General features: G+C 41.1%; 1 protein-coding gene across 2 annotated transcripts in view; it reads left to right on the top strand.

The window, feature by feature from the left end:
- The first annotated feature begins 575 nt into the window (after positions 1-575).
- Positions 576-12866, top strand: part of sfxn5a (sideroflexin 5a) — a 40338-nt gene continuing 28047 nt past the window's right edge. The window contains exons 1-3 of one of the 2 annotated variants that reach the window (XM_064955045.1): positions 576-714; positions 10322-10390; positions 10814-10891. In XM_064955045.1, coding sequence (XP_064811117.1) covers positions 658-714; positions 10322-10390; positions 10814-10891 — 204 coding nt within the window. In that variant the 5' untranslated portion in view covers positions 576-657. Of the gene's footprint in view, positions 715-10321; positions 10391-10813; positions 10892-11197; positions 11235-12866 lie in introns of those variants that run through there. The other variant, XM_064955046.1, reaches the window with a different exon arrangement.

The raw sequence follows: 12866 nt of genomic DNA, 5'->3' as shown, positions 1-12866 counted from the left end.
ACATCACATAATAATGTCTGGAAAGGAGGAAATGGAATGGCATCAAATACATTGAAACCATGTGTTTGATATCATTCCACTGATTCTGCTCCAGCAATTACCACAAGCCAGTCCTCCCCAATTAAGGTGCCACCAACCTCCTGTGGTACAGACAGTGCAACACTGTACAAGTAAAATTGGGTCAACAGGGGTTCCTCTGTGAATCTATGTAACATATGAATGACCACACCACAAGAACCATTATGCAACCTCTCAGCTGATCAGTTCTTTGGGATGTGTAGTCATCTTGACTGACGTTCGCTGTGTAACGCGACATGACAGAAACGACATCTCCCAAGTAACATCGCGATTCATCGCTTCAGTCGTTTCACTGGATTTCCATAGTCACAAAGTCAAATGTACTATATTGTAAAAACGAATGAAAACTAAAAATAGCTGGACTTGTCTTAATTGAAGGTTAGGCATAAGGTTAGCAGTGTGGTTAAGATTAGGTTTGAAATCGTATTTTAAGAAGATAATTTGTAGAAATAGGCGGGGTTTATGACTTTGTGGTTGTAGTAACTAGTGACAACCGTTTCACTGGAAGTATAGCTGGTTCACTACTTCAAAATCTTGTTTCATGATTCACTTCATTAATAAATCATCTGATTCATTGTCATGGCGCAATATGCAGCTTGTCCTGCGTTCCAGCTTGGAAGACCTCGATATGATCAGGTAAAGGATATTTTTTTACTAATCACATTGCTATCTCTGAAAAGGGTGCAAAACACAACATCTTTGCAGATCTCCGACCTGTTCCTGCGAGCGCATCGTTATGCTCGCTGCTTTTTACTTTGTAGCGAAAGTTGCCTCTGGTGTCCGCTCGAAAAATGTTTTTGTCTTTGTAGGGCAATTTCTCTTTATGCTCTGTGTAAATGTATGAAAGTATGCTACTTTCTTGGAATTAACAAGTAGCGGGGATGTGTTTCGGAGTTGATAGCAGGGTTGGCCGCCCCAGTGTAGCTAGATACTGAAGCTTCTTCATCAATGGGCTTTGCGGACATCCAACGTGGTCTCAGAGCATTTCGTATTATTCTGTACGTATATCCGAGATACTTATTTTAGTAAGCTATGTTTCATAGAGCCCCACAGTGGAGGTGTCATAATGTCCATTTTGTGTAGGTTTACAGCTGTGACGTTTTGATAACCATGTAAATCTCTCTCTGACAAGGTGACTTATCAATATATTCGTCTCTTTCTATTGAAAATGCTAATTAGCATCAAAGTAGACATCATGCAAGACTACAAATCCCGGCAAGCTCCTGCATATCTCAAGCTGACACCTTTGCTACGAGGTATTGTGTCAATTTAAAACTTCCACCCATCGCTCCACAAAAGCCGCGGTCCTTGCAGAGCAAGGGGAACCACTACTTCAAGGTCTCGGAGCAAGTGACGTCACCGATTGAAACGTTATTTAGCGCGCACCACCGCTAACTTAGCTAGCCGTTTCACATCCGTTACATATAGTTAACCCAGAGATTCTTACCTTTGTTTCGATTCGGCAGTCTAGTCCAGATCATGGCATTAGTATTTTCTTTATGATAGACACATTAGCAGCTAATTAGAATTTCATTGTTCTCTAGGAAGTTTCGCACTGTTATCAAAACGTCACGCCAGGGTAAGCCCACACGAAACACAGCCCTTATTTTAAGTGTTTAAAAAAAAAGGAATGGTGGAAAAACAATTGGAACCATTTCCTTGTTTGACTGCTGCGTTTTCTGGGTATTATTATGACTGGTATTGTGGTACTTTATGGTATGTATTCATTTGTGGATGTCGATCATCCATTTTCTATGATGTGTTAAGAATTACAATTTGTACAATATGTTATACATTTGCATAAAGTACAGCATATTATGAATTTGAACAACGTATGATATGTTACGAATTCCAATTTGTTGTGGTTAACGTTAGCTAGCTCTAGTGGTCACGTGTTAAGGTTTGCTGTTAGGTTAAAGGATCAGTGGAAGGGTTAGCTGACGTGCTAAATAGTTGCAAAGTTGCTAAAGTCATCCATGATGAGGTTCGAACACACAACCTTTGGGTTACTAGATGTTCACTTTATACGCCCACCCATCCAACTTGACCATCCACCTTCCTTTCATTGTTGCCATAAGTTACCTTCTATCTTGTGTAACCATACCAAACGTAACATATCATACTAACGTGAGTGTCCTGGATTTATGTTTACTATGTTACATCTAGTCTATGAGACCAGTCTGGGACATCCTATGGCCATAATAATTATAGAGAGGGAGGAGGAGTCTGTCTGCTCTGTCTGCAAGCGACTTCAGCATTAGTTTTCAAGATTCAGGTTTACTCAATTATTTTAAGTTTTTTTTTCTATTGACAGTTACAGCTGATTTAAGGGATTGTATATCAATTCGCTTTGATTAAATATGTGTCATATGATCTATTAGTTTCCGTCTCTGAATTGTTTAATCAAACTTTTCGCATCCAGCTCCTGATATCAGGGCATACAAACTACAATCTCTGTCCTCAATTAACCTATTGCACATTTGCGCCCAGCATTTATTACACCTTAGTAGACAGCACCTAATATAGAATAGAACAGCCAAAATAGAATAGCTTTATTCTTACTTCTTATGTGACATCTGGAATAGATTTCTACATTTGTGCAGGTTTATGTCAAGCACAAACTCAAACTTTCAAGAGGGATAAAAAGTGACAATTAAGAATGTAGCTTATGTACACTGAGCAACCATTTCTAAGATTTTACAGTTCATATAAGGAAATCAGTCAATTGAAATAAATAAATTAGGCCCTAATATATGGTTTTCACATGATTGGAAATACAGATATGCATCTGTTGGTCACAAATAGGTAAAAAAGAAATAATGGGCCTAAGGATCTTGTCACAGTATCTGTCTGTGCATTCAAATTGCCGTCGATAAAATGCAATTGTGTTCGTTGCCTGTAGCTTATGCCTGCCTGCTCCTACCATAACCTCAAGAGGTTGGAGGCGGCTTATGGTAGAGAAATTAATGTAAAATTCTCTGGCAACAGCTCTGGTGGACATTCCTGCAGTCAGAATGTCAATTGCATGCTTCCCTTAACCTGAGACATCTTTGGTATTGTGTTGTGTGACAACTGCACATTTTAGAGTGACCTGTTATTGTCCCCAGCACAAGGTGCACCCAAATCATTCTGTTTAATCAGCTTATTGATATTCCACACTTGCCAGATGGATATACATAATAAATGTTCACTAACAGGGACTTAAACAAATTTGTGCACAATTTGAGAGAAACAAGCTTTTTGTGCGTATGGAACATTTCTGGGATCTTTTATTTTAGCTCATGAAACATGGGACCAACACTTTACATGTTGCGTTTATATTTTTGTTCAGTATTAGAAGGCTCTTCATTTTCCTAAATCATTTCTCCCCACTTCTGCCCATTTTAAATATGTTTAGCAAAAAACACTTTAATTCCTGATTTTTGTAGAATATTATGCATCTTCTAAACTGTTGGCTAAATCAGACAGTGAAGAGTCTGGGTTATCTCATATTGCCATTTCTGTCTGTCCTTCTCTTTAGAATATCCGTCAAAATGTCCGTCCTGTGAAGTGATTATGCACTTGCAGTGGTCAACTAGACCGATAATGTGACCTTCACGTTGGCTCAAATTGCAACTCAGTTTTCGGAAACCGTTCACGACCGCTGGCAATTAATGAGATTAAAAGGTCTGTAACCTCACTTGTAGTTGGCCTTCTGTATCGTGGAATTCAGTGTTCGAGGCTAACCTATTTTAAAACAGCTGTGAATGCAATATTATGTTATAAGGAAGTTATTTACCTGCTGAAATAGTAAAGCACAAAGTCCAAAGAAAGTCTCATTTGTTGTTGTCTGGCCGTCTTTATTGCCTTTTTATATATTTTATAGGCATTTCTCATCAAAATGCATGGAGGTGGAATAACAAGAAGCCAATCAATAAGGGACACTTGCCCCTTCGTTGGAAGCAACCCAATCCCTCACAGATAACTGATGATAGTAATTTTTATCAGGATATTGCATGGCACCAAGTAGTCTATTCTCAGCGCCAAGAGGCTTAATAACAGTCTATTTAGACTTCCATTTTGCAACCTCTGATGCAATTGCAAAACACAAACAATTTTGTTCATGTGAATTGTTCCAAAAATTGAGTCATCCTGCATTTCAACATTTGGAATTTCATCATTACAAGCATCCATTCATATGTCAAAAACTGCATTTATCAGTGGGCGAGGGACAGTTTCATTGTTTCACAAATAGAACATCCACCTTTTTTTGTGCCCCAAAAACCTTCAGCACAGTAATATGCAGTAACGTTTTCAGTTTATTGCATCAAAGCAGTTACAATTAGGCCATCTCGTGAATCAGCATAAATCTCCCTGTCTGGTATTGCAGCCGCACGTGATACATCTCTGCTAGCTGTGTTTTGTATTCTCTGGTGAGCTGAAGCACATGCATAATTAAAGTTGTCTCCTCACATGGAGCCTGTTCTCTTCACCCAGCCATACAAAACAGAGCTACACATATGGGCAATGAGGACATTATACAGTCTATGGGCAGTGAGGACATTATACAGTCTATGGATAGTGAGGAATAATGAAAGGATACACAGATTTACAGAATGGTAGCGACTATGTTCTTCACAATTACATGTCACGAGAGGTTGAGGAGCGTGTTTTAAATTAAAACCGATTGTAGGAAAGATAATGAAGATGGAGAAATTAGCTCTCCTGTCTTGCCTTTCTTCACCTGCCCTTCATAAGTGATAAATGGCTCAAAGGCATCTGACTGAAGTTGAAATGTTTCAGTTTATCTGGTTACCAAAAAGACTCTTGGCATGCACTGCCATCAGGCCATTTCAAACTGTTGGCACACAATGTTCAGCCAGGCCCATCTAGTAAAGGGACTGGAAAAGTGATATGCTTCACCACCAAGTAATGACAATTCTGACTGCGGTGAAGAAAATATGCTCAAGTGCTCTTCAAATCAAATTTTATTAGTCACATGCGCCGAGCACAACAGGTGTAGACCTTACAGTGAAATGCTTACTTACGAGCTCCTAACCACAGCGCATTTTCAAAAAATACGGATAAGAATAAGAGAGAAAATAAATTAAAGAGCAGCAGTAAAAAAATAACAATATATACAGGGCGTTGCCGGTATAGAGTCAATGTGCGGGGGCACATTGTAGGTAGAGTTAATTAAAGTGACTATGCATAGATGACGCCAGAGAGTGGGGGGGGGGGCAATGCAAATAGTCTGGGTAGCCATTTGACCAGATGTTCAGGAGTCTTATGGCTTGGGGGTAGAAGCTGTTTAGAAGCCTAATGGACCTAGACTTGGCACTCCAGGACCGCTTGCCTTGTGGTAGCAGAGAGAACAGTCTATTACTAGAGTGGCTGGAATCTTTGACAATATTTAGGGCCTTCCTCTGACACCACCTGGTATAGAGGTCCTGGATGGTAGTAAGCTTGGCCCCAGTGATGTACTGGGCCATTCGCAGTTGCCATACCAGGCAGTGTTGCAACCAGTCAGGATGCTCTCGATGGTGCTGCTGTAGAACCTTTTTGAGGATCTGAGGACCCATGCCAAATCTTTTCAGTCTCCTGAGGGGGAGTGGGTTTTGTCGTGCCTGTTTCACAACTGTCATGGTGTGCTTGGACCATGTTAGTTTGTTGGTGATGTGGACCCCAAGGAACTTGAGGCTCTCAACCTGCTCCACTGTAGCCCCGTCGATGAGAATGGGGGCGTGCTCGGTCCTCCTTTTCCTGTAATGCAGAATCATCTCCTTTGCCTTTGTCTTTGTCACTTTGAGGGAGAGGTTGTTGTCCTGGCACCACACGGCCAGGTCTCTGACCTCCTTATAGGCTGTCTCGTTGAAGTCGGTGATCAGGCCTATCACAGTTGTGCCATCGGCAAATTTAATGATGTTGTTGGAGTCGTGCCTGGCCGTGCAGTCATGAGTGAACAGGGAGTACGGGAGGGGGCTGAGCACACATCCTTGAGGGGCCCCTGTGGTGAGGATCAGTGTGGTGGATGTGTTGTTAACTACCTTTACCACCTGGGGGTGGCCCGTCAGCAAGTGCAGGATCCAGTACATATGAGATGAGTAATGTAGGCTATGTAAACATTATATAAAGTGGCATTTTTTAAAGTGACTAGTGATACATTTATTACATCCAATTTTTAATTATTAAAGTGGCTAGAGATTTGAGTCAGTATGTTGGCAGCAGCCACTCAATGTTAGTGATGGCTGTTTAACAGTCTGATGGCCTTGAGATAGAAGCTGTTTTTCAGTCTCTCGGTCCCAGCTTTGATGCACCTGTACTGACCTCGCATTCTGGGTGATAGCAGGGTGAATAGGCAATGGCTTGGGTGGTTGTTGTACTTCATGATCTTTTTGGCCGTCCTGTGACATCGGGTGGTGTAGGTGTCCTGGCGGGCAGGTAGTTTGCCCCCGGTGACGCTTGTGCAGACTTCACTACCCTCTGGAGAGCCTTACGGTTGTGGGCGGAGCAGTTGTCGTACCAGGCAGTGATACAGCCCGATAAGATGCTCTCGATTGTGCATCTGCAAAAGTTTGTGAGTGTTTTTGGTGACAAGCTGTTGCGCTTTCTTCACCATGCTTTCTGTCTGGGTGAACCAGTTCAGTTGGTCCGTGATGTGTATGCCGAGGAACTTAAAACGTTCCACCTTCTCCACTACTGTCCCATCGACGTGGATAAGGAGAGCTCCCTCTGCTGTTTCCTGAAGTCCACGATCTGTAGCTTAGCATCTGCTTCATCTGACCACTTTTTTATTGATCAAGTCACTGGTGCTTCCTGCTGTAATTGTTGCTTGTAAGCAAGAATCAGGAGGATGGAATTAAGGTCAAATTTGCCAAATGGAGGGCGAGGGAGAGCTTTGTATGCATCTCTATGTGTGGAGTATAGATGGTTCAGAGTTATTTTCCCTCTGGTTGCACATTTAACATGCTGATAGAAATTTGGTAAAGCTGATTTAAGTTTCCCTTCATTAAAGTCCCCGGCTACTAGGAGCACCGCCTCTGGGTGAGCGTTTTCTTGTTTGCTTATGGCGGAATACAGCTCATTCAATGCTATCTTGGTGCCAGCCTCTGACTGTGGTGGTATGTAAACAGCTACAAAGAAGATAGATGAAAACTCTCTCGGTAGGTAGTGTGGCCTGCAGCTTGTCATGAGAAACTCTATCTCAGGTGAGCAATAGCTTGAGACTGCCTTAGATATCGTGCAACAGCTGTTGTTTACAAAAATACAGTTGAAGTCAGATGTTTACATACACCTTAGCCAAATACATTTAAACTCAGTTTTTCACAATTCCGGACATTTAATCCTAGTAAAAATTCCCTGTCTTAGGTCAGTTAGAATCACCACATTTTATTTTAATAATGTGAAATGCCAGAATAATAGTAGAGAGTGATATATTTCATCAGTGGGCCACAATACGTTGGATGAATTTTGGCCCATTCCTCATGACAGAGCTGGTGTAACTGAGTCAGGTTTGTAGGCCTCCTTGTTCGCACACTCTTTTACAGTTCTGCTCACAAATGTTCTATAGGATTGAGGTCAGGGCTTTGTGATGGCCACTCCAATACCTTGATTTTGTTATCCTAAAGCCATTTTGCCACAACTTTGGAAGTATGCTTGGGGTCATTGTCCATTTGGAAGACCCATTTGTGACCAAGCTTTAACTTCCTGACTGATGTCTTGAGATGTTGCTTCAATATATCCACATCATTTTCCTACCTCATGATGCAATCTATTTTGTGAAGTGCACAAGTCTGCAGCAAAGCACCCCACAACTTGATGCTGCCGCCCCCGTGCCTCACGGTTGGGACGGTGTTCTTCAGCTTGCAAGCCTCCCCTTTTTCCTCCAAACATAACCAACGTTATTATGGCCAAACAGTTCTATTTTTGTTTCATCAGACCAGAGGACATTTCTCCAAAAAGTATGATCTTTGTCCCCATGTGCAGTTGCAAACTGTAGTCTGAGTTTTTTTATGGCAGTTTTAGAGCAATGGCTTCTTCCTTGCTGAGCGGCCTTTCAGGTTATGTCGATATAGATACTTTTGTACCTGTTTCCTCCAGCATCTTCACAAGTTCTTTTGCTGTTCTGGGATTGATTTGCGCTTTTCGCACCAAAGTACGTTCATCTCTAGGAGACAGAACCCGTGTCCTTCCTGAAAGTGGTTGAAAAACAAGTTTTAATGACTCCAACCTAAGTGTACAGTGGGGCAAAAAAGTATTTAGTCAGCCACCAATTGTGCAAGTTCTCCCACTTAAAAAGATGAGGCCTGTAATGTACATCATAGGTACACTTCAACTATGCCGGACAAAATGAGGAAAAAAATCCAGAAAATCACATTGTAGGATTTTTTATGAATTTATTTGCAAATTATGGTGGAAAATAAGTATTTGGTCACCTACAAACAAGCAAGATTTCTGGCTCTCACAGACCTGTAACTTCTTCTTTAAGAGGCTCCTCTGTCCTCCACTCGTTACCTGTATTAATGGCACCTGTTTGAACTTGTTATCAGTATAAAAGACACCTGTCCACAACCTCAAACAGTCACACTCCAAACTCCACTATGGCCAAGACCAAAGAGCTGTCAAAGGACACCAGAAACAGAATTGTAGACCTTCACCAGGCTGGGAAGACTGAATCTGCCATAGGTAAGCAGCTTGGTTTGAAGAAATCAACTGTGGAAGCAATTATTAGGAAATGGAAGACATACAAGACCACTGATAATCTCCCTCGATCTGGGGCTCCACGCAAGATCTCACCCCGTGGCGTCAAAATGATCACAAGAACGGTGGGCAAAAATCCCAGAACCACACGGGGGGACCTAGTGAATGACCTGTAGAGAGCTGGGACCAAAGTAACAAAGCCTACCATCAGTAACACACTACGCCGCCAGGGACTCAAATCCTGCAGTGCCAGACGTGTCCCCCTGCTTAGCCAGTACATGTCCAGGCCTGTCTGAAGTTTGCTAGAGAGCATTTGGATGATCCAGAAGAAGATTGGGAGAATGTCATATGGTCAGATGAAATCAAAATATAACTTTTTGGTAAAATCTCAACTCGTCGTGTTTGGAGAACAAAGAATACTGAGTTGCATCCAAAGAACACCATACCTTCTGTGAAGCATGGGGGTGAAAACATCATGCTTTGGGGCTGTTTTTTTGCAAAAGGACCAGGCCGACTTATCCGTGTAAAGGAAAGAATGAATGGGGCCATGTATTGTGAGATTTTGAGTGAAAACCTCCTTCCATCAGCAAGGGCATTGAAGATGAAATGTGGCTGGGTCTTTCAGCATGACAATGATCCCAAACACACCGCCAGGCAACGAAGGAGTGGCTTCGTAAGAAGCATTTCAAGGTCCTGGAGTGGCCTCGCCAGTCTCCAGATGTCAACCCATAGAAAATCTTTGGAGGGAGTTGAAAGTCCGTGTTGCCCAGCAACAGCCCCAAAACATCACTGCTCGAGAGGAGATCTGCATGGAGGAATGGGCCAAAATACCAGCAACAGTGTGTGAAAACCTTGTGAAGACTTACAGAAAACATTTGACCTCTGTCATTGCCAACAAAGGGTATATAACAAAGTAGTGAAATAAACTTTTGTTATTGAACAAATACTTATTTGCCACCATAATTTGCAAATAAATTCATTATACAGTTTTTATGTCTGGCCTCGAAATCAAAAAGGATTCCCCAAAATAACATGGCGAGCTGTAGTAGAACGTTTATTTTGATTGGCTATTTTGTGCATTTATAAAAATCCAAATGTGTCATGTTTAACGAGATTAGTAGGTAAATCATTCTTCTTGCACAGTTTAAATCAAACTATTAATCTGACTATTCACAATGATCATATTATTGTGTGCATACTCAGTGCCGGCCGTGTTCCTATTGGTCAGTATAGTCTCGTAACACCAGCCACACTACACGATAAAGGCCCCAAAAATCGGACACTGCCAGAACTGTCGGAGCCTACGACCGCACGTAAAGTACTTAATCGGCAGACCTAGACACTGTCACACTGAACGAGCCAAGATGTCTGACAGTCGTTAACGACCTAAGAATTTGCCCACAACTTGGACATTTTGTCTGGGATGGCAAAATCGTGGCATAAGACAGCTAAAATTGTACAGTCTGCAAAGGCTTTAACCTATTTACAGAGATGGGGTGTTAAGATTTGGTATTACTGTATGGTTTGCTCATCAATAATTAACTAGGCTCTTTCTCTATTCCAGAGTACCTTTTTTGGCCGGCTGAGACACTTTGTAGCGATCATCGACCCCAGCACACTCTTTGTGTCTGAGGTAAGGTACAGTTGAAAACATCCATCCACATACTGTTTTAATAAATCAGCTATAGTTTTTGTAAGAGACAATAAAGGTGGCCTTCCACTGACTTTCTGATTGAATATGAGACTTGGGAACTGTGGCAACAGGAGAATGCCGTCCACATTATACTGTAGATCTGGAATCCAATCTGATAGCGCAGGGACGGACTTGGAACAGAATCCCCCCCCCCCCAAAAAAAATCCCCATTATTAGCTAAATAATTATTCGTAAAAAAACAAACAATTTAGACAGGCCCCCTGGGCTAAAGATGGACCAGCCCATCTGACATTTGCCAGAACTGCCGTTACCTAGTCCTTCTCTAAGATAACACATTTAAGAAGAAACCTAACTACCTACTGTTAATTCTCTTGTTGACTCAAATTACTCTTATCTCTCTAGAAACGATTGAGAGAATGCGTCAAACTCCTGGAGGATTTTAAACATGGAACACTACCACTGGGAGTTACAGATCTACAGGTGAGGTTTTAAACATGGAACACTACCACTGGGAGTTACAGATCTACAAGTGAGGTTTTAAACATGGAACACTACCACCAGGAGTTACAGATCTACAGGTGAGGTTTTAAACATGGAACACTACCACTGGGAGTTACAGATCTACAGGTGAGGTTTTAAACATGGAACACTACCACTGGGAGTTACAGATCTACAGGTGAGGTTTTAAACATGGAACACTACCACTGTGAGTTACAGATCTACAAGTGAGGTTTTAAACATGGAACACTACCACCAGGAGTTACAGATCCACAGGTGAGGTTTTAAACATGGAACACTACCACTGGGAGTTACAGATCTACAGGTGAGGTTTTAAACATGGAACACTACCACCAGGGGTTACAGGTGAGGTTTTTTCTATAAATATTAATTTGTCAGTGTTAGATTATTTACAGTGCCTTCAGAAAGTCTTCATACCCCTTCACTTTTTCCACATTTTGTTGTGTTACAGCCTGAATTTAAAAATCATTAAACATTTAGATTTTTGGTCACTACCCCATTAATACCAAAGTGGAAATATTTTTGACATTTAAAAAAAATTCATTAAAATTGAAAAAAATGCTGAAATGTTAATAAGAATTCAACCCCTTTTATTTTATTTTTTTACCTTTAGGCAATGATGGCCGAGGAACAGTGGGTTAACTGCCTTATTCAGGGGCAGAACTACAGATTTGTACTTTGTCAGCTCGGGGATTCGATCTTGCAAACTTTCGGTTACTAGTCCAACGCTCTAACCACCAGGCTACGCTGCCGCCCCATTTATGACAACCATAAATAAGTTCAGTAGTAAACATTTGAAGAACAAGTCGCATAATAAGTTGCATAGACCCACTCTGAGTGCAATAATAGATGCTATAATTTACACTTTGAATGGTGTAACAATACACCCAGGAAAAAACTAAGCATCAACAACAACAACATTTTAGGTACTCCACAATACTAACCTAATTGACAGAGTTAAAAGAAGGAAGCCTTTTCAGAATACAAATATTCCAAAACATGCATCCTGTTTGCAAGAAGGCAGTAAAGTAATACTATAAAAAAAAAATGGCAAAGCAACAGTAGCGATGCATGGGTAAAATCACAGGGGAAACTAATTCAGGATAATAAAGGCGTATTACAACTTATGTGTTGTGATAATTGCGTTGTTTGCTCTATAATTAGTTCATATTCCTTGATGCCGTTTTATATATAGGCCTAAGGCAGAGACAATAACAAGACAGTGGTAGAATAAATCCAACCACACATTTGTTTCTTTACAAAACCGGAGAGCAAAATCTGTCCGGTGAAGACCACAAAACATGTTGCATGTAACAAACAGTTACATGACTTACAGCATGGTCAAGCAAGGTATTGTTTCAGACATTTTCGGACTACTAAACAGCTATTGATTTAGAACCACGGAGAGTTACCGGAAGTCACAAAGAAAACAGGAGCTGCCTCGAACTATTCTAGCACCATTTCAACTTCAACATTTCATCCTCATATCACCTTTGCTTAGTCTACTCCAGTGACAACGAAAATATACCAAAAACGATTTAGTCCAATCAATGTAAGGAAAATGATGTGGCTGTGCATGGTACTGATTTTTCTCTCTCTCTCTGTGTGTTATCAAGTAGAAGAAAACATGTTTACTCACCCTACTTGTAAAGAAACGCCAATGCCATCCTTTTCATGTTGCCTAAACGGTCTATGACTATGTCATACAGTACACGCTTTTAGTTTTTGTTGTCCTAGGCTACCTGGCTAAAATACACTGCTCAAAAAAATAAAGGGAACACATAAACAACACAATGTCAATCACACTTCTGTGAAATCAAACTGTCCACTTAGGAAGCAACACTGATTGACAATAAATTTCACATGCTGTTGTGCAAATGGAATAGACAACAGGTGGAAATTATAGGCAATTAGCAAGACACCCCCAATAAAGGAG

This window comes from Oncorhynchus masou, chromosome 32 (genome assembly GCF_036934945.1).
Source record: "Oncorhynchus masou masou isolate Uvic2021 chromosome 32, UVic_Omas_1.1, whole genome shotgun sequence".
NCBI lineage: Eukaryota > Metazoa > Chordata > Actinopteri > Salmoniformes > Salmonidae > Oncorhynchus > Oncorhynchus masou.
This window is presented reverse-complemented; position numbering and strand designations above follow the sequence as displayed.